Source organism: Hemitrygon akajei, chromosome 14 (assembly GCF_048418815.1).
Source record: "Hemitrygon akajei chromosome 14, sHemAka1.3, whole genome shotgun sequence".
NCBI classification, from domain to species: domain Eukaryota; kingdom Metazoa; phylum Chordata; class Chondrichthyes; order Myliobatiformes; family Dasyatidae; genus Hemitrygon; species Hemitrygon akajei.
Window position 1 is genome coordinate 19888766 of NC_133137.1, and position 26209 is coordinate 19914974.

The following is a 26209-nucleotide window of genomic DNA, read 5'->3' on the forward strand; positions in this document are numbered from 1 at the left end:
ATTGGGCCCAATGCAAAAACACCATGTTTATTTTTTCTGCCTTTAACCCATCACCAGAGCACTCTGAACATAACACACCACTGCCTGACTGGAATCGTCCAACTCAATGCAGCAATGTACAAATAGCTTGGCTAACATTGGTCAACACAACCACTTCAAGATCTTCCAAGGCTTGCAAAGAGAATGTTTTAAAGCATAAGCCTTTATGAAAAATCCAGCATCCAAAGTAAGCATATGTAGATTTAATGAAATGATCACGTAAAATAAAAGGTCAAATGGTTTCTATTTTATTTTATAAAATATAAATGAAGCTTTAATACATCATGGTTCTAAATAGAACAATCTGTCGGTAGGTCTGGAACCCTAAAACAATTATGTACACCAATCAAGTTTCAGATTTTGCACAAATTGTTTACAGAATCTACATTGAATATCACTTGATTTTCTGTAGCCCCATATAATCACAACAGAATTAAAGTTGTCTGTCACATCATTACAAAACAATTTAATTTTCTGCAGAGATCTTTTTTCTTTAGGCAACAACGTAACTGTTCTAACAAATGTGCTTGCTTATCCTTTCACAAGAGAATCCATGCACCGACCATTATGACACATTACCTATTCAATGTTATTCATGCCAGTCCACTGGTAGAATGCAAAAACATCCGCTTTTACACCAACTAAGTATTGTCTTTGGTTTTTAAAGTACAATCTTCATGTTTTACAGAAAGCTTGCTAAGAAAAAATCAAAAGGATAGGACTGAGGCATTGGAGTTTCAAAACAAATTGTTGGAAGTATGCAAAAAATATCACCCTTGAGGTGATTTCCCTTAAATAAATTACACATTAATTATTTGAAGAGCAATTTACAAAGACCTACATTGACTGATTTTATAACTTGAAGCTTTAATTTACTACAAACAACATTTTATTGCTATTTATAGCATTTGCAGTTTATATGTACCTGAGTGTTACTTTTTTCTTGATCATGAGACCAATGGACAGAAGAGGGATGTTGAATTATCAACAGACAAACCTTCTGGTTTTTCTTTAGGAGAATGCATTCCTATGCTCATTTTAATAAAAGGGAAAGTAAAATCAACTGCAAGGAAGTGAAGCTTTGAAGTTAAAAATTGAAGTAAGTATTCATAATCAAAATTTTAGAAACAAACGAATAAGCAGAGAATAATAATTAAGCCTATCCTTAAATTTCACTATCAATAATGCTAGAAGTAGCAGGCATACATTATTCACAAAGTACTCAACATTTCTCCTCTCTTCTTCCTTACCCATGAACTATAAGCGACACAGGCTGCTGAATTACACCAATACTTTCTGTTAAGTGCAGGAAAAAAAGACTAAATATTGCTTGTGATAAAAGAAACTGTAATGTATCAAACAGGAATTCTAGCATGCAGATATCAACACTTATAGGTAATATTGGGTTCACTGATTATGGAATTTATCTTTAGCGGTTAATTATTATTGTTAAATCAGAAAGCTTAATGAAGAACAAGTGTTTAAGACCCAGTAGTAAACTTTAAGTTGCCCAAATTTCCAGATCACAGCTTTAAAAATCTTTAAAGTGCAAAAGTCACAGAGAGGAAGAGGGGGATGAAAAACATCATGTCATTCTGCTCGTTCCAGAAGGACCATCTTCAACCATGAGACTTCCACATTTCACAGGGATGCCACCAGGAGCAGGTGCTATGATTCCCCACTGCTCTTACTGACTTGACTGACAGCTTGAATTGCTTGTTCAGGTATCAGTGATGGATCGGTCAAAATGGATGTGGTGGTACTAAGATGACGAAGTGTGTTCAGAACCACTAAATCAAATAAAAGGAAACTGCAGTTAGATTTATTATTTCTCAAACCTGTAACAATCACTCAACTGCATAACAAAACGTCAATTCAAGACTTCCTTTGCAAGGAATGAAATAACTACAAGCTTCCCAGACATGAATAATGTAGACAGAAACAAGCAAAGATAACAGATCAGTCACATTCTTATGACAATGTTTAAATAAAACAACAAATCCACATCTATCTGCATATACAGAGCAAGTATATCAAACAATTTGATCAACAAAAAAAAATCTGCTGTAGTTTTGACTGTATCTTTTCAACAGACAAATCCAGTTTCATAAGTATTACTGCAATAATCCTTACTCAATTTCCCTGCATTTTCTATAAATCTTAAAGGCCAAAATATTTAATCAAATTATGTCCAGTTTATGGTCACATCTCTTTGCTGCTGAAGTCCAGACTGCTGCATCACATCTCTGACTAGCATTCTGCGTGTATTCCGCCTAGCTTATTAATGTGTTTCTATGGCCACATTAATGGTTTCTACAACTAGTCAAATCATATGCCTGGTGAATGGTGCCTCCCTTCACCTACTCCCTCCCCAGGATAATCACGGAGGGATATTTAGCAAGAATAATGCTGTCGAACATCAAGGGCAAATGGCTCATGCTCTCTAATCGGAGATCGTTGCTGTCTGCCATTCTAGTGCTGCTCTTACTCTTTATAACTCAGTTCTTCCATTCTCAGACCAGGAAAAAAATCACGGCACAGCTTACATCAGCTCTTCAACTCTGGCAGCTGACTTACTTGGTCGAAGAACCGGTAGAGAGCAATGCTGATCCACCCAGGAAAGCGTTGACTTGCATAAATCATCTACACTTGTACTTGTAACCATGGTATTGAAAGAGTCAAACAAAGGCTTAATAATTATGCTGAACTGAATTGTGAGTTAAGGGTCACCGTTTTTAATTTTACAGTCACTAAACAATAAAAAACTCATTAACTTCATTCAATGAATTCTTTACTTCTATAATCAACTGCACTAGCTGGAACGTTCTTGCAATCAGCCATATACAGTACTACAAGCAAATCTGTAGCACTTAGCTGACTGCTGACATCAGGGTGGCGGAGACAGAGTAAGATAAGGTAGTGGGCCAACGAGCACATCAAAAATGACGTCAGGTTGTCTATAACTGGGAGTCATGTACACGAGGCTGAAAGCTGGAAGGAGGAAAGGTACACCCTTCAATGTTCAAACACTTTTAAGGTGTCCTGTAGGGTTGTGAACCCAAAAGGAATGCTTCTTTTGAAGAGCTGTTTAACGGCTAGAAACGCAGAAAGACAAAAACGCAAAGTTATTTACATGTCTGGTTCCAAGTCCAGCAAAACCATTGTAAAAAATTATAGTAATTCATTTGTCTTGGATGAAACTTATGCTCAAAAATTTTCATTCTTTTATCATGATTTGCCTAATTTTGGATCAAGTTCAAGTTTAGCTGTCATTCAACCATACATAAATGCAGCTAAACAAAACAGCGTCACTCTGGGGCCAAAGTACAAATAACAGCATCAACAGTCACACACAGTACAAGCACATACACTGTATGAGATAGCAGTAAAGTACAGTCATACAAAACAAAAATATACTCCAAGCCCCCATGTCCACGACTGTTGCAGCAGTCTGCTGTTAAGCACAATATAGCTTGTCTTCTGTCAAATGAACACTGGGGGGCAGCAGCGACTCCTGCGTGGAGGCTGCACCACACCATCTCCAGCGCTCTGGTGGAGTGCCCAACTCCGCCACCTCCCCCGGGTGGCTGCCAACAGGTGACACTGCAGCCTAAGGCTTGATTGACAGCTCACTGGAAACTCTACCCCATGAAACACACACACACAAAAAAAAATCCGTTAATTTGCAGCATTAAAAAGGATACAATCCAGAACTTCCAGTTCTGATGTGTTCTTGATTTGACATACTCATCGAACATTTCCCGCATGTGATCAGACCGTTGCTGTGTTACTGGAACACCAGTAGCAGGAAGCTGCTGTTGACAGATACTGAAAAACATTACAGATTACTATCAATTATTGGGTTAAGATTACGACCTTAACCAATTTCTATTGTAACACATATACTGTCTAAACTGCTGGGTACCCTCTTTGGAATGTTTATGAAGCAAATAAATAAGCAACATAAACCAGGAAAGGCCTACGATGGATCTTTAATCTGTACAGTTGAATAGTAGATAGAGATGAAGAGGAAGCCTTAATCTCAATACATGAATCATTCAATGTGGTTTCCACGCCCTTATCATTATAATATCAGCTCTATGGAGTATATCTGAATACCTCAGCTGAACTTGATTTTTACTTTGGAGAAATACCAAAGAAGCCAACATGTTATAAGATGACAGGACAGAGAACAGACAGGCATCAACACACAAAGTATCAGTGAAGTTAGATTATGCAAGCTACATGCAACAGGTGTAACTGTTTCTTCCAAACCTCTGGACAAGAGTTCAAGTTTACCACACTTACAATTAAGTTTCTTCACATAAAGAGAGAATGAGTAGGAGTTTGCTAGACAGAGCTGCTGTTTTGCATTTACCACCAGAAACAGGCCTTTCAGCTCACGTGTCCACATGACCTCGAATACCTATCTATAACTCTTCCTAAATAGCAGACCTTCGCCCACAGCCTTCTATGCTTTGGCGATTCAAGTGCTCGTCTGCACTTAAGTATTGACACCCAATCACATAGTGCATTCCTTACTCCAACCATCCTCTGCATGAAAAAAATTCCTCAGATCTTGTACACTTTACCCTAAACCTTACGAAAACACAATTAGAAAAGAATCAGAAAAGTTATAACACAAAGGGAAGCTCATGCACAAAGTATTTGGAGAGGAAAGGAACACTGAAGATGAAGTGGCAATTTATAGAATGGATTTGTTTTAAGAGAAAGGGAGATAACAGAAGATTTCAAGGAGAGACAATAATAATGGACACATTTGACTACAATATCAGCCAACACGGGGTAGTAAAGGAAGTTGGCCTTGAACAGTTTTGTGGGAACTAGGTCAGGATTAGTCCTAACCAAACAGAGGATTCAGGACTAGGAATGAAAATGGAATGGAAGTTTGGACCTGTGGGCTGGGGACAGCTCCAGTGTGGTCAACTGGGTGGTGATAAATGAAAGCCTTGCCCTTGTAATAAACAGGGAAGGGTGGTTTTCAATAAAATGGAGTTGGAAGTAGAGTTGGACGCAAATATTTTTTGGTTCTCAAGTTGACATGAAAAAGTGAATAGTTTTGGCTGATGACAGCAGAGCTAGACAGATGTATTAAAATGAGCAGAGCAATAAATCCAAACAAAAGGAATTACAGGAATACGAGTGAATCTGCAGATGCTGGAAATAAATAAAAACACAAAATGCTGGCAGAACTCAGCAGGCCAGACAGCATCTATGGGGGGAGGTAGTGACAACGTTTCGGACCGAAACCCTTCATCAGGAGTGAAGTAACATGGGATGGTCGGGGGGGGGATAAGAAGTGGGGGGAGGGATAAAGTAGAGAGCTGGGAAGTGATAGGCTGGAGGGAAATGGGCTAGGGGGAAGGTGGAGAATTATGGGAAATAAAAGAGAAAGAAAGGTAGGGCTTGGGGGAGATTATAGTGAGGGGGGAAAAAAGAGAGAGAAAAAGAACCAGACTAAAATAATAGATAGGGATGGGGGTATTACAGGAATTACAGGAATACTTTATTCTGTTTAAACTCCATTTAACCTGATGTTTGAAAGCAAGTATTTAGTGAGATATCTACTACAATATGTCATATTGTAATTATATTCCATGGAGTAGTAATCAAGAAAGCAGTCATTAAAACCATGCTCGAGTGCCGTACTAGACCAATAGATTTTTTTTTAATGAACAACCACCACCGTTTACCTACCTGATTGCAATATTAAGCTCTTCAATCTCCTCCCTGAGACGTTTTGCTTCATCTTGCAACTGCGCCCTCTCCTGCTGCAGCTTTGCAATGTATTCCACTGTCTTCTGCAGTGTGACCGCATTGCTAATCTACAAGAAAGAATACAAATGTTTTCAGTGAAAATACAAGATGAATTAACATAAATTCCGGGAATTTTCTGAGTTTCCTCTTTTTAAACCCGTTCTTTTTACTTTCCGTGTTCTCCTATCCAGTTTAGCAGAATGCAGGAAATAAGAAAAGCTTGCATTAAAAAATATCTTTGCTACCTTTATTTGAATCACTAGAGCTGGAAACTCTTCACAATCAAATGCTAAGAAAGGCACACCCGTCCAAATACAGAGTATGCCTTTTGTGTACACACCACGTGCGAGCACACCGTTCGCTCCCAAGTGCAAAACATCTACCGGCCGAATCTAACCAACACTGATTATTAAAGAAAGAAGTACGAAATCCAACTAAGCCAGGAAAATGACAAGCAACTTGGGCTGAACAAGAAGCATACTGGCAGATTCAAGGAAGGAAGACTTTGCATTATTGCACATTGCTCTATCATACACCTTCTGAGATCCCTATGTGTTGCCGACAATGGTAGACAAACCAGCTGTAAGTACAGCCAGGCAAGTGTGGAAAGTTGTAATTGTAGCTAGTGTGCCAATTTTGTTGAAGGTGAAGTCACAAGCCAGTACTGCCCCGGGCTTCAATAATACACTTCAGGCTAGTGAGAATGAACACTGACACACCTGGCAATTTGTCTGGCTTGCCAAAGTTCAGTAGGTGTTGCCAAGTAGCATGGGATGTCCTGGTGTAACTATTACCTAGCTCTTTACACAGACCCTGGGCACTCATCCCTAAAGACAGGAATGTGGGACCCAGATCAGAATTAATATCAGCAGATCTGACCAGTGCCTGCAGCAATCCATCAAACTCCCACACTGTAGGAAGGAAGCGATTACACTCGAGAAGGATCCAGAAAATATTCACAAGGATGTTGCAGGGAGTGGAGGGCCTGAATCACAAGGAGAGACTGGCTAGGCTGAGACTGTTTTCCCTGGAGCAAAGGAAGTTTGAGGATCATCTTCAGAGAGGTCATGGCGCCATGAGGGGCACAGATAAGATAATGGTCACTGTTTTCATCCCATGCTAGGGGAGTCTGTAAGTAGAGGACATTGGTTTAAGGTTAGAGGAGACCTGAGGAGCCAAGTTTTTCCACATGGAAGCTGGTGAGTACTACGGGACAAACTGCCAGAGAAGGTAATGGAAGCCGTTACAATTACAACTCTTAAAAGATATTTGGGCAAGTTAGTGGATAGTAAAGTTTTAAAGAGATATCAGTGAATGGGACTAGCTCAGGAAGACACTTTGGCCAGCATGAATGAATTGGGCAGAAGCACAAGTTTCTGTGCTGATGTAACGCTGACTAATCACTGATAGGGGACACCCCTGTGTCTGATAGGGGACACCCCAATCTGTCAGTCGCTAAAGATGGTTACAACAGGGGTTCGAAGGTACACCAGTATGACTACAATATATCCTCTAGTGGAATCGAAGGCAGTTGATCCTCGTCACAGGCAAGTGACATAAATCAGGTGTTTTCTCTCTCTCTCTGCATGACAGTATTGAATTGAAATACCAAGTCAAGACAACAGGACTGCAGAGGCGATTAGTCAACAAGTGTATCATCTTAATACTCAAAGTGATATTAGCTGTTTATTTTTATGTATTTAGCGACACAGCACGGTAACAAGCCCTTCTGCCCACCAAGCCTGTGCTGCCCAATCACACCCATGTGACCGATTAACCTACCAACTGGTATGTCTTTCGGATGTGGGAGGGAACTGGAGCACCTGGGGGAAACCCATTCTGTCAGAATGTGCAAACTCCTTACAGATAGTGGCAGGCATTGAACCTGCGTCACTGGTGCTGAATAGCGTTATGCTAATCACTACTAGCCATGTAGATTTGGTTTGGTCCTGACTTTTGTGCGTTCTATGGAAGGGGTATATCGAGATTATCAGTGGTAGAGGAATGGCAGCACATGAACAGTGCCAGTATAAAAATTTAGGTTAGTAATTTTTCTTCAGAGTTTAAAGGGGCTGGCTCAGTTGTAAAGTCAAAACTTGATAACAATATTTGGAACAGAAGGTGGTACTGAAGCCCCTTTATATCCCACTTGTCATGCACAGATCATGATCACCAAAAACGAAAATTGCAAGCCGATCTAAAATAGTGAACGGACAAAGGGAAAATGGCACAGTACATTTCCAAACGAGAATGTAACTCCTGAACAATGCTGACTCCCAAGACATTTAAGAAGGTATCGCGGGGGTTGGTGGGGAGTTGTACGGTGGCAGAACAGCAAACGATAATAGGCAATAGCACTGGCGGGAAATAGAGAGACTTCCACTTAATCAGTTGGAATTTTCTAGTAGCAGGAGGGCCTGATGATAACTTCCAAATAAATGTCCAAGTACACTATTGGAGCAGGATTCTTCAATGAAGTAGCGATCAACCTGGACTGAGAGGGCCTGTCCTTCCACCTAACACAAGGCACTGCCCCTTGCTAATCCATACCACCACGATGGCCATATTATGTAGCATGCAGGCAGCTATGCAGGAGTACTGCAGGTGAATTACCATGGCACTCTGCAGTAAGTTCCTTGTTACCCCATAGCAATGACTATAATTGTGCTCTCCAGGATGAGGAACAAATAGAAAAGCAGAAAAAAAAATGCAGGATAAAGGGGAAAGCACTTCCAGAGTCCAAGTCCAACTTAGGGAGTCAGCTCCACAAAGTTTGCCGTGTGAGATTTCCTTCTAGTTGACCGTGAATGACAGTCCACCATTCATACTTACGGCTGTTCATAAAGGGATCCAGATTCATAAAGAATTGTAAAGCAACACATGAGAAGCCCATATTTTGCTGACAATGCCTGGTATGGGAACTGTACTTCCCTCAATCGCAGGACTCTGCAGAGAGCGGTGCGGACAGCCCAGCGCATCTGTAGATGTGAACTTCCCACTATTCAGGACATTTACAGTGACAGATACAGAAAAGTCCCAAAGGATCACTGGGGACCCAAGTCACCCCAACCACAAACTGTTCCAGCTGCTACCATCTGGAAATGGCATTACAACATTAAAGCCAGGACCAAAAGGCACCGGGGACAGCTTCTTCCACCAGGCCATCAGACTGACTAATTCACACTGATACAACTGAATTTCTATGCTATATTGACTGTCCTGTTGTACATGCTATTTATTACAAATTACTATAAATTGCGCATTGCACATTTAGATAGAGACGTAACGTAAAGATTTTTACTCCTCGTGTATGTGAAGGATGTAAGAAATAAAGTCAATTCAATTCACTTCACCCCCAGAGGCTCTTAACCGGAGAAGACCTTTGCAGGCATTGTTAACCAGAGATGGGATATGGTGGTGGGAGTTGAGTGGAAGTTGGTCAGACACTCTAAATTGGAAATTTCTGTCAATTCCTCTGATAAGTGTTTCTTGCCTTCAACTCTCTCTCCCTAATTGTGACGTGCTGGAGGCTCCATCACAATTATCAAACGAAAGTGATATTAAATCCAGATCTTACCTCCAGGTAACTGATAATCCCTATAAATAATGCAAGTGTAGTCTGCCGTGAATGTTACATTGCTATAATTCAATTCTGCCGGACAACCAATAGTTGTAATTGATGTTATCTATGTGCATTCTACTTTCTTGCATAGGCCCGTCGTGCATATAGAAAAAAAGATTAAAAACTTAACGCATTCTGTGATTCACTTTATGTTTGAAATCATAGACCCAATTAACAAAATCTGAGCTGCACAAAATCTGCCATTTTGATTATTCATCACAGATTTTACCTCAATCATACATTTCTTAATAATTATCCAGTTACATTTTCATAACTGGGTATGTGTTGTCTCTGAGCCAAATTTGGCCAGTATAGTTCTTACGATTGCTCAGATCTAAATCCAACTCTCAAACTATATGTTTAGAAAGGACGCTTCCTGATTTACAAAAGACCCTTAAATCCAAGCAGTTTCTCAAAATGCATTTGTTAAAAGAAACGTAAAGAACCTCCACCTTTAATAATCCCAGGTAAACTAAAAAAAAAAGAGATGTTAACCAATTTGACGAGACCAGGGAGAGTAAAGCAGTAAGTAGGATCTGTGTCTTCACCATACTGTTTAGTTTGAGTCCCCCATTTTGAATTCCTAGCAAAAGAATTGGAATTATTAACAAAGACAGAAAGCAGTGTTCAGTGCTTGTGATTCCTACATGTGGATTCAATTGTTGAGCCATTTGTTTCTCATTCCAGCCTGCAAGGTACAGAGATGACGGCACGGCGCAGTTTGCAGCGGCCTCTCCAGAGATGGTATCTGTTATTTGTCAAACGGGGAGCCATGCACAATCTTAATCTGATGAAAAACAGACGTGGGAGCACGGAGGAACATCTGGAAATCTCCAGGAAGGCCTTCTTCGTTGCTGCTGCTGCTGTGAGGTCCGGGTCTCTGCTGGGAAGAACAGGCCCCCGGTCCTCGGGGTCGCGTTGCCAGTGGCCGGTGACGGGGGCGTCGTAGTGCGCTCGGCAGAGGACGGTGCTCAGAGAGGCTGTGCCTGAGGCTCGGAGATTGGACAGACTCGGAGTCCGCTGCGGTCAGGGCACTTTCATTGTGTGCTGCGTCTGCGAGGCTGAGTTGGGCGGTGCCGTGGAAGTCCATAGCGGGGGTATTCCCTTCTGCTGCCTGCGTGGGATGACAAGTCTATCAGGACCCTGAGGACGTGTGGAAACTGTGTGGTGGTTTCTTTTGAACTTATAGTCTTTTAACATCTTTGGACTATTTTTACTGTGCCCATGGTCTGTTTTTTTTAACAATTATGGTATTGTTTGCACTGTTGTAACTATGTGGTTTTGTGTAGGTCTTGTAGCTTTAGTTTCTGGTTTGTTGGGTGGTAGAGTTGGTCTCCTGACTTGGTGTGTCTGGGTAGTCTTGTTTCGTCTGGTGGTTTTGGAGCTCCTTTCTGGGGAACGCGCTAAGATGGTAGCGCGATATTGATACGCAGCAGCCTCTCCAGACTCTGGATTTGGGGATTGCCAAACTTTATGTGGATTTTCTGGTGTAGTCTGTTTTGTCGTGTGCTTTTGTGATGTCTTTTTGAAGGAACGTTGTTTCATTTTTTAAACTGCATTGCAATTGTGGTTTCTAAATGACAATAAACCGAAATTCAACTCAATTCAATACAAACTGCCATTACCCCAAAAGAGGATCAACCTGCTACATTTTGCTGCTCCTGTGCCATAAAAATAGATCCAGACATAATCAGTAATAAAGTTTTTAATAGACGCAAACTGCCTTTTAAGCCAATATTTCTCATCCACTGAGCCAGAAGAGATCAGTGACCTGAATACTAACAGTTTTCAACTCTCAGAAGTTCTCTGATTTGCTGAGCACTGCTGGCTGTTTGCTTTTGTCTATCCCCTGATAAACAGTTGAAGAAAGAGATGAAATAGTCAACCAGCTTACCGGCTTTATGTTGGACTGACATTTTAAAGTGGTCACAAGGTTATGAAGAGTATCAAAACCCATTTTGATGTTAAATCGTCTTTTCTGTTCTGCAGAAATATGGGTCATTCTTCGACTCTAATGTAAAAATAAAGCAATATTATTTTATTACAACTATATTAACTAATGCTCATGAGACTAAAACAATATAGGTGAAAACAAAGGGAAAAACCAGATTTCTTCAAAGCATACTTGCAACTTGACAAGGGTTCTTTACAGCACCTCCCAAACCCAAAATGTGTATATGTACATATCTGATCAACATATATGAGGAGGATGTGGAAACGATAGGAAAGAGTGCGGAAGAGATTCTAGGACGTTGCCTGGGATGGAGGCCTGTAGTTATAATGTTATTTATTTTCACTACAAAGTAGGAAGCTAAGGGGTGACCTTACAGAGATCATAAAATTATGATGGCAGGGCAGGTCAGTCGAGGTATAGAGCAGGGGTTCCTAACCTGGGGTCCACACACCCCTCAGTTAATGGTCAACGTGGAGAGGTCAGCGAGTTTGTAAATCTGGAGAGAGTGAAGGATTTTCGGAAAGGAAAGGGTGGGGCTCCCTCGGGGGGGGGGGGGGCAGGGGTTTTTTGGACAGGTTGCAGAGTACTGCACTGAGACACCAGGCAAAGTTATTTGATTCCAAACAACTGGTTTATTGATTACGAACACAAGAAAATCTACAGACGCTGGAAATCCAAGCAACACACACAAAACTCAGTAGGTCAGGCAGCATCTACAGGAAAAGAATAAACCATTGACGTTTCTGGCCGAAACCCTTATTATTGATCATTAGATTGTCTTCTTGGTGCTTCCCACTCCCTAACCTCCCCTTCCCCTTTCCCCAAACATGATTCCCCTCTCCCTGCCCCTTCCCATTCTCAGTCCACAACAGAGACCCATATCAGAATCAGGTTTATAATCACTCACGTCACGAAATTTGGGGTTTTTTTTTTGCGGCAGCCATACAGTGCAATACATAAAATTACTATAGTACTTTGCAAAAGTCTTAGAACCCTCACTATACATAGCCCTTTTGCACAGTACAGTATATCCACTTCCTGACATTCAATCATCTGGTAAAGCTGATGTAAAGTGCAAACTTATCATGGGCATCTAAAGTTTTCCAAAAAGCAGGATATACAAGGAAACGATAAGGGGATCTTGGCCATGACCTATATTTTTCCTCATTGGTTCATTTTACTCCAGATATTTAAGTCTCTCACAAATTATTGTGTTAATTGTTTAGTTTTTGCACTTACATTAAAACCAAGCCACTGAGTTTCTCAATGCAACTCTCCACCCAAACACCAAAGCAATTAGACAAAGATCACTAGTGGAATGCCAACTAGATCAGTATTTCAAGAAAGAGATAAACAGAATGTAATTAGTTGGAAAATTATTGAAAAGCTTCTCGAAGACTGCAGGAATGCAGAAGGAGTAGCACACTTAATGACTGCTTTGTCATGGAGTTGAATACTTTCCAGAAACATAACAAGTAACACACGAGTGACGCTACATAACAAGGCACCGTCAGGTTATCAAAAGATTGGGCCATCAGTCCAGTTAACCAGCTAAGATAGTAACTAATTCATGGCAGTCTGCCTGATAATGATGAAGAAGAACTTCGTTCTTGGGTTCAAGTCTGTGGCAAATTAAATACTAAAGAATTCCTTAATTTCAGGATTCAGTTCCTTTTGAGATACAGTTAAGATATCTAGGGTCAGTGACATGCACCAAGCAATACCTTCAGTATTTTGTGTGTTAACTACTTTCATTTAGGAATGCTTCCTGATTTACATACTTTTCTGCTGCAACCACCCATTGGAATCTACAAAGTAGAAGCCAAAAGCACATTCATTTTGGGTACATTATTCTCTAATTCTCAATGTCTCTGGTCTGTGCAGAAAGGAGCAAGAAAATCCAAATAAAGATCAGAAAATTACCTTATTTTCTTTATAGTGCACCAATATAAAGACATTCTTATAAACCAGTTTAAACTTCATAGTTAGTTTTAATTATTGCCTGCTGATTACTTCCTGAACACAAATGTTCCTAAAATAGTCCTGCAGTGGCAAAGACAAGAAGCCTGAACGTAGACATGGACAAATTAACAGTTTCTGATTCACATCCAGTAAACTAGACACAGCAGCATCTGGAGGCTTTCAGACTGACCTCGAGCCAGTGTCCCAAAATCAGGCCAAGTACATGTAAATTGAGGAAGGAAGACTTAAAGCACAGACTTGAAATAAACAAAACTACTCGAAAAATATCACAAAAATATTTGGAAAATCTTTTTTTTTACCTTAAACACTACAACTGGCTGCTCTGGTTTAGATATTGCAGAATTGTTTATGGGAGACTGTGGGCTGGGAATTCTCTCTGATGATGCTGGTGACCCTTGACCTGAATTCTGGCGCTCCCGATCTGATTAAAAAATTAAAATTAAATGTGTATATTGTTCTAATACACTGTCGCAACAAAAATAATGGTAACATCTAACAACAGTACTATTTTTATTAATACAGACAGTCCCCGAGTTACAAATGTCCAACTTAACAAACAACTCGTACTTACAAACTGAGAAAGGAGAACACCGTCCGCCATTTTAAGTCGTTGCCTTTGACACTGTGTTGAGTGTGTAACTTTGTATTTGGCTTAAATTTTTCTTAGCAAGATTCACCCTGACCCCTCCCCTTTCCAGTCAGCACCACCCCCACTTGTCCCATTTAACCTGTCTCAATGCAGTGGACTTTAAGACCCGGGGGGAGATCACTGCAGCTGAATCTGCAGTGTTTCTGTTCTGTTGACGGAAAATGATCACGATTGAAAATAAAGTGGAAATAATAAAGCGATCGGAAAGAGTTGAAACGTCATCGGTCATTGGAAAAAGCACAAAGCTACAGTTGGTGAACGATCAGAACAATTTTAAAGGATAAAGTGAGAATAATGGAGCATGTGAAAGGCCCTGCCCGGATGAAAGCTACAACTATTACTAAGCAATGCAGTGGTTTAATTATTGAAATACATTTTTTTTTAAGTGTTTTAAATGCACGGCTTTCCGTATATACTAAGACAAACGTTTGACTGACGCTAAATAATATCAGATTTACCTGTTCCAACTTACGTACAAATCCAACTTAAAGACGGACTCAGGAACGGAACTCATTCGTAACCCGGGGACTGCCAGTACATTAAAATAATCAACACTGATAGCTACCTGACACACAGATTTAATTGATGCCAAAGCTGGGGATAGATAATTCAGGGTAATGGTAACTTACTGAAGCTGCACCATAATATCTAAATTATGCTGTGTCTGTTGATTCAAAAATGGACCCACTACGGTGAAGCTTTTCAAACTGAGACCATCTCCAGACATATGCAGCATATCAGTGAAACATGGGCATCCAAGCCTAAGTGATAGATTTGGCAATGAGAATCTACAGCAATGGGCTTCAGTCTCACTGGATTCAGCAGCATTGTGCTGGGCAGCAACCACTCACATTCTGTGGCAAGTCGGAACTGGCATTGATTTTTTTTTAAGTATTCATTTTAATGGGCTTTTTAGGACATAGACTTAAGGAAGCAAAGCATGGTATAAACTTAAATTTTTAATTAACTATTTTGTGTTTGCAAATTACAAACAAAAAAAATGGTTTTCAAGGGATATTAGAAACTTGGTTCGGAAAAAGAGGGATGTCTACAATAGATATAGGCAGCATGGAGTAAAGGAATTGCTCGAGGAATATAAAGAATGTAAAAGGAATCTTAAGAAAGAGATTAGAAAAGCTAAAAGAAGATACGAGTTTGGATAGTGAGGGATAAAATTGGTCCCTTAGAGAATCAGGGTGGTCAGCTATGTGTGGAGCCGAGGGAGATGGGAGAGATTTTGAACGATTTCTTCTCTTCGGTATTCACTAAGGAGAAGGGTATTGAATTGGGTAAGGTGTGGGAAACAAGTAAGGAAGTTATGGAACCTATGACAATTAAAGAGGTGGAAGTACTGGCGCTTTTAAGAAATTTAAAAGTGGATAAATCTCCGGGTCCTGACAGGATATTCCCCAGGACCTTGAGGGAAGTTTGTGTAGAGATAGCAGGAGCTCTGACGGAGATCTTTCAGATGTCATTAGAAACGGGGATTGTGCCGGAGGATTGGCGTATTGCTCATGTGGTTCCATTGTTTAAAAAGGGTTCTAGAAGTAAGCCTGGCAATTATAGACCTGTCAGTTTGACATCAGTGGTGGGTAAATTAATGGAAAGTATTCTTAGAGATAGTATTTATAATTATCTGGATAGACAGGATCTGATTAGGAGTAGCCAGCATGGATTTGTGCGTGGAAGGTCATGTTTGACAAACCTTATTGAATTTTTTGAAGAAGTTACGAGGAATGTTGACGAGGGTAAGGCAGTGGATGTAGTCTATATGGACTTCAGCAAGGCCTTTGACAAAGTTCCACATGAAAGGTTAGTTAAGAAGGTTCAGTCGTTAGGTATTAATGCTGGAGTAATAAAATGGATTCAACAGTGGCTAGATGGGAGATGCCAGAGAGTAGTGGTGGATAATTGTTTATCGGGATGGAGGCCGGTGACTAGCGGGGTGCCTCAGGGATCTGTTTTGGGCCCAATGTTGTATGTAATATACATAAATGATCTGGATGATGGAGTGGTAAATTGGATTAGTAAGTATGCCGATGATACTAAGGTAGGAGGTGTTGTGGATAATGAGGTGGGCTTTCAAAGCTTGCAGGGAGATTTATGCCGGTTAGAAGAATGGGCTGAACGTTGGCAGATGGAGTTTAATGCTGAGAAGTGTGAGGTTCTACATTTTGGCAGGAATAATCCAAATAGAACATACAGGGTAAATGGTAGGGCATTGAGGAATGCAGTGGAACAGAGAGATCTAGGAATAACAGTGCATAGTTCCCTGAAGGTGGAGTCTCATGTAGATAGGGTGGTGAAGAAGGCTTTTGGAATGCTGGTCTTTATAAATCAGAGCATTGAGTACAGAAGTTGGGAGGTAATGTTAAAATTGTACAAGGCATTGGTAAGGCCAAATTTGTAATATTGTGTACAGTTCTGGTCACCGAATTATAGGAAAGATATCAATAAATTAGAGAGAGTGCAGAGACGATTTACTAGGATGTTACCTGGGTTTCAGCACAGAGAAAGGTTGAACAAGTTAGGTCTCTATTCATTGGAGCGCAGAAGGTTGAGGGGGGATTTGATCGAGGTATTTAAAATTTTGAGAGGGATAGATAGAGTTGACGTGAATAGGCTGTTTCCATTGAGAGTAGGGGAGATTCAAACGAGAGGACATGATTTGAGAGTTAGGGGGCAAAAGTTTAAGGGAAACACGAGGGGGTATTTCTTTACTCAGAGAGTGATAGCTGTGTGGAATGAGCTTCCTGTAGAAGTAGTAGAGGCCAGTTCAGTTGTGTCATTTAAGGTAAAATTGGATAGGTATATGGACAGGAAAGGAGTGGAGGGTTATGGGCTGAGTGCGGGTAGGTAGAACTAGGTGAGATTAAGAGTTCGGCACGGACTAGGAGGGCCGGAATGGCCTATTTCCGTGCTGTGATTGTTATATGGTTATATATGGTTATACATTACTATTAAAAGATAGACTAAATTTTAATACTTTTAAATAGCTGTCTGCACTGAGCTCAGAACTCCAGGCAGTGGCAACATGATTCAGTCCAATCAGAATGGCCAAATATAATGAACAAGAAAATGCAGGAAACACAACAAAATCAATGAAAGACCACACGCAAGATAGGCAAACAGTCTGTAAAAAGAGGACAAACTGTGTAAATGCAAAGTAATACTAATAATAATCATAAACATCGAGAACATGTGATGAAGAATCCTAGAAAGTTAGTCCCTGGATTGGAGGACCAGTTCAGTGATAGGGCAAGTGAAGATAAGTGAGTGAAGTTATCCACACTGGTTCAAGAGCCTGATGGTTGAGGGGTAATAACTGTTCCTGAACCTGGTACAACACGTAAAAGCTGGAGGAACTCAGCAGGTCGGGCAGCATCCGTGGAAATGAGGCACCTAGTGCTATGGGTCCTAAGGCTCCTGTACCTTCTTCCTGATGGCAGCCGTGAGAAGAGTACATAGCTTCAGTGGTGACAGATGCAGCTTTCCTGCAACAGTACTCCATATAATGGGGGAGGGGGGCTTAACATGTGATGGATTAGGCCACATCCACTACTTTTTGCAGAATTTTCCATTTAAGGGCATTGGTGTTTCCATACCATGCTGTGATGCAACCAGTCAATATACTCTCCACTACTACACATCTATAGAAGTTAGTCAAAATTTTAGCTATCATGCCAAATCTTTGCAAAACTCTATGGAAGTAGAAATACTGCTGTGCTTTCTTCGTAATTGCACTTATTTGCAGGGCCCAGGACAGATTCTCTGAAATGATAACACCAAGGAATTTGAAGTTGCTGTCCCTCTCCACCTCTGATCCCCAAAGAGAACTGGTTCATGGACCTGTGGTTTCCTCTTCTTGGAATCAATAATCGGCTCTTTGGTCTTGATGACATTGAGTGAGAGGTTGTTGAGGCACACTCAGCCAGATTTTCAATCTCCCTCCTATATGCTGACTTGCTACCACAACAACAGCAGTGTCATCAGCAAACTTAAATATGGCACTGGAGCTGGGCTTAGCCTCACAGTCGTAAGTACAAAGTGAAAAGTATAGGGAGCTAAGCACACAGCCTTGTGGAACATCTGTGCTGATGGAAATTGTGGAGGAGATATTGCTGCCAATTCAAACTGACTGGGGTCTGCGAGTGAGGAAATCAAGGACCCAATTGCACAAGGAGGTTAAGGTCTTGAAGCTTATTGATCAGCTTTGAGGGGATGATTACTCTGGATAATTAATGTGGTCAATGCATCATAAGGGTGCTCATGATCATGTTTTAGTAAAGAAAGCATGTGAATATAGGAATGTAAAGAAATGTGTGCAGAGAATTAGGAGAATCAGGAACAGTTACTACTTCCGAACTCTTGTACAAAGGGAATAACTTCACTGAACTTCACCTGTAACATTATTGATACGTTCCCACAATCTATGGACTCACTTTCAAGAACTCTTCATGTCATGTTCTTGATACTTATTGCTTATTTATTTATATTATTGATTTTCTTTTGGAATTTGCTGAGTTTGTTGTCTTCTGCACTCTGGTTGAACGGCCTAGATGGATGGTCTTTCATTAATTCTGTTGTAGATTTGTTGAGTATGCCCATTAGAAATGAATCTCAGGGTTGTATATGGTGACATATATGTACTTTGCAGAGAATGTAAAACTGTACACAAATAAACGTGTAACTATGTTCAATGCATTGACAAATACTGAATTTCTTAAATTCCCTCTGCTTCCCTTACTTTCCTTTTAAACTACATCACTGCGAAAATGCAACATTCAAAACCAAAATCAGGTAGTTGCTTACTTGTAGGTGTGGGGGAAGGTGCCTGCCTGTTGGAGGACGGAGCTGTAATTTGTTCCGTTTTGGGCTGCAATCGAACTGTACTCGGGACCACACTTGCAGCAAACAGATGGGGCATGGCTGACTTCCTGTGCTGTGGAGTCTGTCGGGATGTGCTCATCATTCCTGGCTGTTGTGCAGGGCCAACTAAAATACTGTGATGGAAATCCGTTACACCCGAGGCCTATAAGACAAGGCATTAAAAGATGCTGAAATATATATAAAACTCAATAATACTGCCTTAAAAATAGATGTTGAAATAGACCAAGTTAAAGCAATATTTTCTACAGATTTCTGATTGTTAGACATCGTAACAATTAAAATCCTGTTGCACTGGTTGTTTATAAATATTCATATAACTAAGCAACACTACCTTATTAATAATGCACTTGGAATCAATGATTATTTTCCATTAGTAATCCTACATTTTTGATGTACAAAATAGATGTACGTAAAACTTCAGTAATCTGCTATCTATGTTAATTCTCTCCATGCCTTGTGCACATCGGGCAGTAACCTTGCTGTTTCTTTCAGCAGTTGTCTGGTTTTTACGAGGCTGAGTTGCTAGCTCGATGTTCCATCCAGCATAGGTGGAAAGTGTGCAAGGAGCCGGTCAGAGTCAAACCCAGGACCACTCACTTTAAAGTCTGGAGCTGATGCCACTACACCACCGGCCAATCTGTTATCTTCCTACATGAAAATTCTGACCATTTGGCATCTAGTTTATCAAATGCTGACTTCTTGTACTCCTACACACTTGGCTCCTGGTTTGTGGGCGTCCACTGATCAGGGCTCTAGTTCCCATGTTCTCTTTAAACTTATCTGGTCTTTGTGCTCCATCAAAATTTACTTGGCTCTATAACTTGCACTCACTTAAAACTTACCAGGGCCATTTGTTTATTGAGATTTTCTTTAGCTGCAATCTGTGTTCTTTGCTTAAAGGGAAGGACTGTAATAAATTGAACAGTATAATTCAATTGATTAAGATTACATAAAAAGAGTAAAATATTCAAATAGGCATATGGGATGTAAATGAAAATAGAGGCAATAGGGACTGGCATTCAAATACACATTAAATTAAACACAATATATTGAAATTTAGTGCCATTATTCTACGAATAGGTAATGTCCATCAGAGCATTGTGGTATGCAAGCTAGCAACTCATGCTAGCAGGATAGTTATCTCTCTTTTATTATAATTTATTTTGGATAATTTGTATGAGATTTTTCGTTCAGAGACATGGGCAGAATGGAACCCCAGCTGAGAAGACAAGATTAAGCATCAGAGCACTAAGAAACATTACTGGTCTATTGAACCAGGGGTTCAACCTGCAGTCCACAAACTCTTTGCCTAATGATATTGGTCCATGGCATTAAAAAAGTCTTGGAACCCCTGCTTTAAACTATTCTGCTATCCAACTTACTACAGATGTGGTACTGTAACCTCTATGTCTTTTGCGACAATTCTCGAGGGGTCAATGTCCTCAAATGCTAGGAATATATCTAAAAGACTAACTCTTTCCTCTAAGCTAAGTGTTAAATCTGCACCTGCAGTTTTTTTTTCTCTCAAGTCTATTTTTGGTTTCAGTAGAAACTGAAAGTTGCAAATTCCCCCACCTACTGAACATTACCAAAGGGTCAGTCTTTAGGGTATTTTAGATTCAGATTTCAGGGAACACATGACAGTTCTAACCTCCTCATCATGTTTTGGGAAATCTACCCTCTAAATTATTCTAAATCTTCCCTTTTCAAAGATGTGAAACCACGTTTCACAAAAGCATTTGATTGACATACATCCGCAGCTGCAATAATTTCACCTATGTGGTTAAATTGTGATAAAACCAGTTTCTTTTCAAATTAACCATATTTGAGGAAACAGAAAAATTACCTTTCTCTGGTACAGATTGGAGCAGAATGGAAAAAACTATTACATTTTTTTTTAAATACCTTGGGGAGTACCACAAGTTTTTAAAAAAAATATATATATAGACACCAGTAACTCTCAATCCAGATTTTAAATATTTCCTAGTAAGAACTTTCATGGAAGATGGCACCACTAATTTCCCAGTATTTTAGGGAATCAAAACTGTATTGAAAAGGAGAGATTAATAGGAGTTTAAGTAAAATCACGGTGAAGAAATTAACGGGATTGAAAGCCAGTAATAGAGAAAGTAGCTTATTCTTTGGTTGTCATCTTCCGAAATTCTAAAGACTATGGGACAGCTCCTGTAATTTGGAGAGTGGCAAATGTAACCCTACCATTTAAAATTGAGACAGTGAGAAAAGAGGGAACTACAACCAGCAGTTCTAGAGTGTGACAGATGACAACTAGTGAGGTGCCTCTAGGACTAGTGCTTTGCAGCTGCAGAGCATTGAAAAACTATTCGGCCCCCACAACTATTTTCATATTTTACTGTCTCATTTTCTATATTTAAATGATATCAAAGTAGGGCTTTTTCGAGCCATCCACAAAACATCATGTGAAATAACAAGATTTCAAAACCTGTCAACAATTTCCTAAAAATTACAAACCATATCCTTTTTTGATAATGTTGATTCAAAAATGTCTTCATGTATATGGCAAAATAAAAATCCTAGGTTAGGTAAAAGATATTTACATAAGTCTAAAAAGGAAGGTGGATTGGCATTGCTGAATTTTAGATTTTATTATTGGGCAATTAATATCTGATATTTGAAATGTTGGTTATGGTATTTGGATTTATCGTTCAGTCCTCATTGGGTAAATTTGGAAACCAAATCTGTACAAGGGTACAAGATGCTGAGTTCTGCCAGCATTTTGTGTTTTTATTTATTTCCAGCATCTGCAGATTCACTCGTGTCGCCTGTACAAGGGTTTTCACTGGGTTCTATTTTAGGGACTTCTCTTCCCTTTGCGCTTTCTAAATTGCATAAACAAATTGACAATCCGATAGTTAAATACACTCTACGCATATGGTTTCAATTTCGGAAATTCTTTGAGTTGAATCAATTTGTTTTCAATTCCTATTATACCTAATTTCTTTTTTCATCCCTCTATTATGGACCAAGCCCACTTAGCTTGGAAATCTAAAGGTATACAACGATTTTCCGATATATTTTTGGATAATTGTTTCATGTCTTTCGAACAATTATCTAATAAATATAATTTGCCTAGATCCCTTTTTTTTTTAGATATTTACAGATTAGGAACTTCCTAAACACTGTACTTCCTACCTTTCCAAATCTGGATTCTATGGGTATTTTGGAGAAAATTTTAGAATTAAATCCTTTTCAGAAAGGTGCAATAGCAAATGCTTACAATATAATTATGAAAATATGTTCAGAGGTTTCTTATAAAATTAAGAATGATTGGGAAAGAGAACTTAAGTTTATTATTCCTATTGAGAAATGGGAAACAATTCTTCAATTAGCTAATTCATCCTCTATATGTTCCAAACATTCGCTGATACTGTTTAAAGTTGTGCACAGGGCTCATATGTCCAAGGATAAATAAGCTCGTTTTTATGCCCATATAAATCCTATATGTGACAGATGTCATTCTGAGTTAGCCTCACTAACTTATATGTTTTGGTCATGTCCATCTTTGAAAAAATATTGGAAAGATATCTTTGATATTATTTCTACGGTATTGAGTATTGATTTACAACCCCACACTATCACCGCAATTTTTTGGTTTAACGATGATAGAGTCAATTCATTTATCTTCTTCAGCTTGTCGGGTGATTGCATTTCTTACATTAATGGCTAGAAGATCTATTTTGTTGAATTGGAATGAGATTAATCCCCCTACCACATTTCATTGGCTTTCTCAAACTATGTCATGTTTAAATTTGGAAAAAATTAGAAGCGTCATATATGATCCTTTTATTAAATTTGAAAAGACTTGGAGGCCATTTATTCAATATTTTCATATGATGTAATTTGACCTTTTTCCAAACCTATGTCTTTCTGCTTCTGATTATATACATGTAGAGAGGATCGGAGTTGATGACACTTATGATTCTTTTTCTTTTCTCAGATATTATAAACATCCCATGTTTCTTTTCTTTCTCTTTTTTTTAAGTTAGTGGTGAGCTTGTTAGAGTAGTTTCTTTTTAGTTTTGTTTGGGGTATAATTTTTTTTCTGTTTTTTTTCATATTGTTATACCTAGTTTTCTTGTCTTGTACACATTATATATGCATCATGTATGATTTTGGGAGACTTAATTATTTGTACCTATTGTTTATATATCTTTCTATGTTAACTTTTAATTTTGTAATCCCAAATTATGTATCAATTTGTGTTATCTTAATATGTTGATATTAATAAAAAGATTGAAAAAGAAAGAAAAATTATAAACCAAAATTGTAAGGCTGAAACACTATTCATCCTCTTTCTAATTACGTTGCTAACTTTCCTCAGGTGCAATATATTACCTTACCAGCTCACCCAATTTGTTGTAGAAAATTGGAGGATCACCTGTTTTCAAAAAGAATAAATCCCCCTCTCTCTGCAAGTTCCAACAGTATGGCAGATTTTGAACAGACCAAACCAAAATGAAGATAAAAGAGCATTCAAGATAACTGGAGTTAAGATGGTGCTAAGCGGTGACTCCTTTGCTTGCATCTTTGCAATCTTCAGGCAGAGCTTGTAAAAAGCAATGAAACTGACTTTTTAGCATTGTAAACCAGCGTGTTGTTATGTCTCCTGCTCGCTGTGAAAATGGGGGATACCTCTCTCTCCCTTGCCAGGGAGGGAGAGAACCTGTGGGTTGCCGATTGCCAGATGAATTGCGAATTTTTAGTTTTTCATTTTCCCTAAGAAGCATGTAAGGCCATAAGAGATAGAAGCAGAATCAGGCTATTTGGGCCATCAAGTCTACTCCGCAAGATTTTTGAATATTCTCTCCTTTTAGAAAATTGTGTTTGCTTTTATTTTTTTTATCATACAACCATACATTATATATTCCATCTGCCACTTCTTTGTCCGTTCTCCAAATCTGTCGAGTCCTTCTGTGGCCTCAAAACTACCTGCCCCTCCATGTATCTTCATATCATCCACACAAAGCCATCAATTCCATCATCTGAATCATTAATCATTACATAATAGGCTAAATGGCTCTTGAGGATTAAACAGCAATATAAACCAACCAGCACAACTTTCAAGGAGAGTTAGGAACAGATCCCTACAAACTAGGCTACAAAATACCATTTGCATTTATTATTTCAATTCAAACTGCACATGAAAATATATTACCCATGTTTTGAACTATTTGCTTTCATCTCCGGTGAAAACCTGCCAAATGGGAAAACAGACCATCCATTTCCTGTTGCAATAGGCCCTAACAGTGGTGTTAAATTCAAATTTTAAAGAGAAGGAAGTTGAGTCTATAGGTGATTTTAAGAGCAGCTACTGGAAAACTGATTTTGTGTTTATTGACTCCACGTTCTGAGTGTGGGAGTGCATTTTAACTGAGAGATAAAGGACCAGTTATGGAGGAGGTTGCATTTCATTGTCCTAAATGAAATGTTCAACATAGCAATCTTTTAAAGCAAGAAATGTAAATTGTTTATCCCTGAATTGTTGTTAGGGCAAAAAGCAGGATGTACTTAGCTCACCAACAATAGCCAAAATCCAGTTCCAAGGCTAAAGAGATGTGTGCGTTCGTGTGTTAAAAAGGAGCAAACATTTTATAAGCAACAGCATGTTTTTAAAGTGTTGTCAAAAATCACAAAGTGTTGCTTAGCTCCCAGGTGTTTTGCATTCAATTCTACATTTAAAAAAGATGGGAAGACATCACCAAATGCTTAGAAGAGATTGAGTGAAATGCACAAGAAAAGTAGGACTTTGGTGAGAGACAAGAGAAGTAGACTGTCTGGCAGAAGAGAGTTGTGGGGATCAAGTGAAAGTGCTCCATTGATGAATGGCTACAATGGGATAAATAGAGGCAAGGAACAGATACACTGTCCACTACCACTGCAGTCTCTTTCTCTGGATGTGCCAAAATAACAACTTATTTCCAACTGTAAAACTAAACAACCATCAGCATACAGGTTTAAGATTAATCAGCAAAGAAACCAGAGGCAAGGTCAAAATATTTTGAAAAATTAATTCACCCATTGCACCACAGATAATAATCTCAAGGAAAGATCTAACAAAAACACAGACGTGCGACTTCACATAGTTGCACAGATCTGAGATTGACTGCTGAGGGAGCTTTACTGTACATCAGACTGAGTTGACAAAATTAATTCTCTCTGCTGAGCAATTTGTTCCATTATTTATCTAAGTAAATTATTTTTGATTAGTTTTTTAATATTATTTATAGAATTAAAATAGGACCATCTTAAACTTGTTTTAAGCCATCCAATTCAGAAGAAATAAAATCCCACAGGCAACTTACGGTGGCAATGGCAGCTGGTGTGATAACAACACTGGGTTGGGTAACTCTACACGTCAGTACACCTTCAGCTTTTATATGAGTTGGGGTTACAAGTACTGCACTGGAGCCTGCAAAAGAAAAAAAATATATATAGCATTAAACCTAATTTATACTATGTGGGAAAATAATCTGTTCAACACTTTCGGCCCTACTACTATCTGAAAATTAACACGATTGCTTGTAAATTCAGGCAAGTCTTTTCAAACAAGTTTCTCCTCTTTGCTTTTCTGTCAAATGCTAAAACACTGCTATAGGCCTAAGTCATTTATTAAACATGAAAGAAAATGTAAAAGATCAAAATGTAGTCAGGACCGAAAATTGTACATGAAATGTTACATATATTATATATACACACACACACACACACATGCATACACACACACTATAGTTCAATGTTTTGTTATGAATACTCAGAAAGAGAACTATTTTCTCAGAAATGTTTTTGATTGTTGCTTTTTCTAGATTTCACTGAACTTTTATAAATTAGAAATAATATTTCCATATCCAGTTACTGCAAAATGTTCCTTCAGATCTATAACTACTGAAGTGACTACTACCAATAAACTGAAAGAAAAAACATTGGAAAATAAACCATTGTAACTGTTATGTAGAATTTAGATGAAACCTGTAGTTTCTGAACCAACAAGGCTCGACTTAGAACTGAGAGGAAAGACACCAAATTCTAATTCAGGTAGTACATGGTACATATGATAACATATCTTCCTGCCTGCTTCCAATGTCCTTCTAACCAATAAAGATCATTATTTTGAGACAGCCATTAAAGGAGCTTTGGCAGCTGGCAATAGTGCAGGCAGAGGTGGATGCGGTCAACATGATCAGATATCAAATTGATTTCCCGTGATTTCTAAGAGCTTTTCAGATTAATACCAACTTAGTACTTTATGGAAAGTTGA

The 26209-nt window shown here is 39.0% G+C and overlaps 1 protein-coding gene across 1 annotated transcript in view; it reads right to left on the reverse strand.

The window, feature by feature from the left end:
• Nucleotides 1-264: 264 nt before the first annotated feature.
• Nucleotides 265-26209, reverse strand: part of mlxip (MLX interacting protein) — an 84949-nt gene continuing 59004 nt past the window's right edge. Inside the window, 8 exon segments of the mRNA XM_073065568.1 lie at nucleotides 265-1829; nucleotides 2617-2746; nucleotides 3744-3867; nucleotides 5758-5885; nucleotides 11334-11450; nucleotides 13676-13797; nucleotides 18838-19057; nucleotides 25257-25363. Coding sequence (XP_072921669.1) covers nucleotides 1708-1829; nucleotides 2617-2746; nucleotides 3744-3867; nucleotides 5758-5885; nucleotides 11334-11450; nucleotides 13676-13797; nucleotides 18838-19057; nucleotides 25257-25363 — 1070 coding nt within the window. The 3' untranslated portion in view covers nucleotides 265-1707.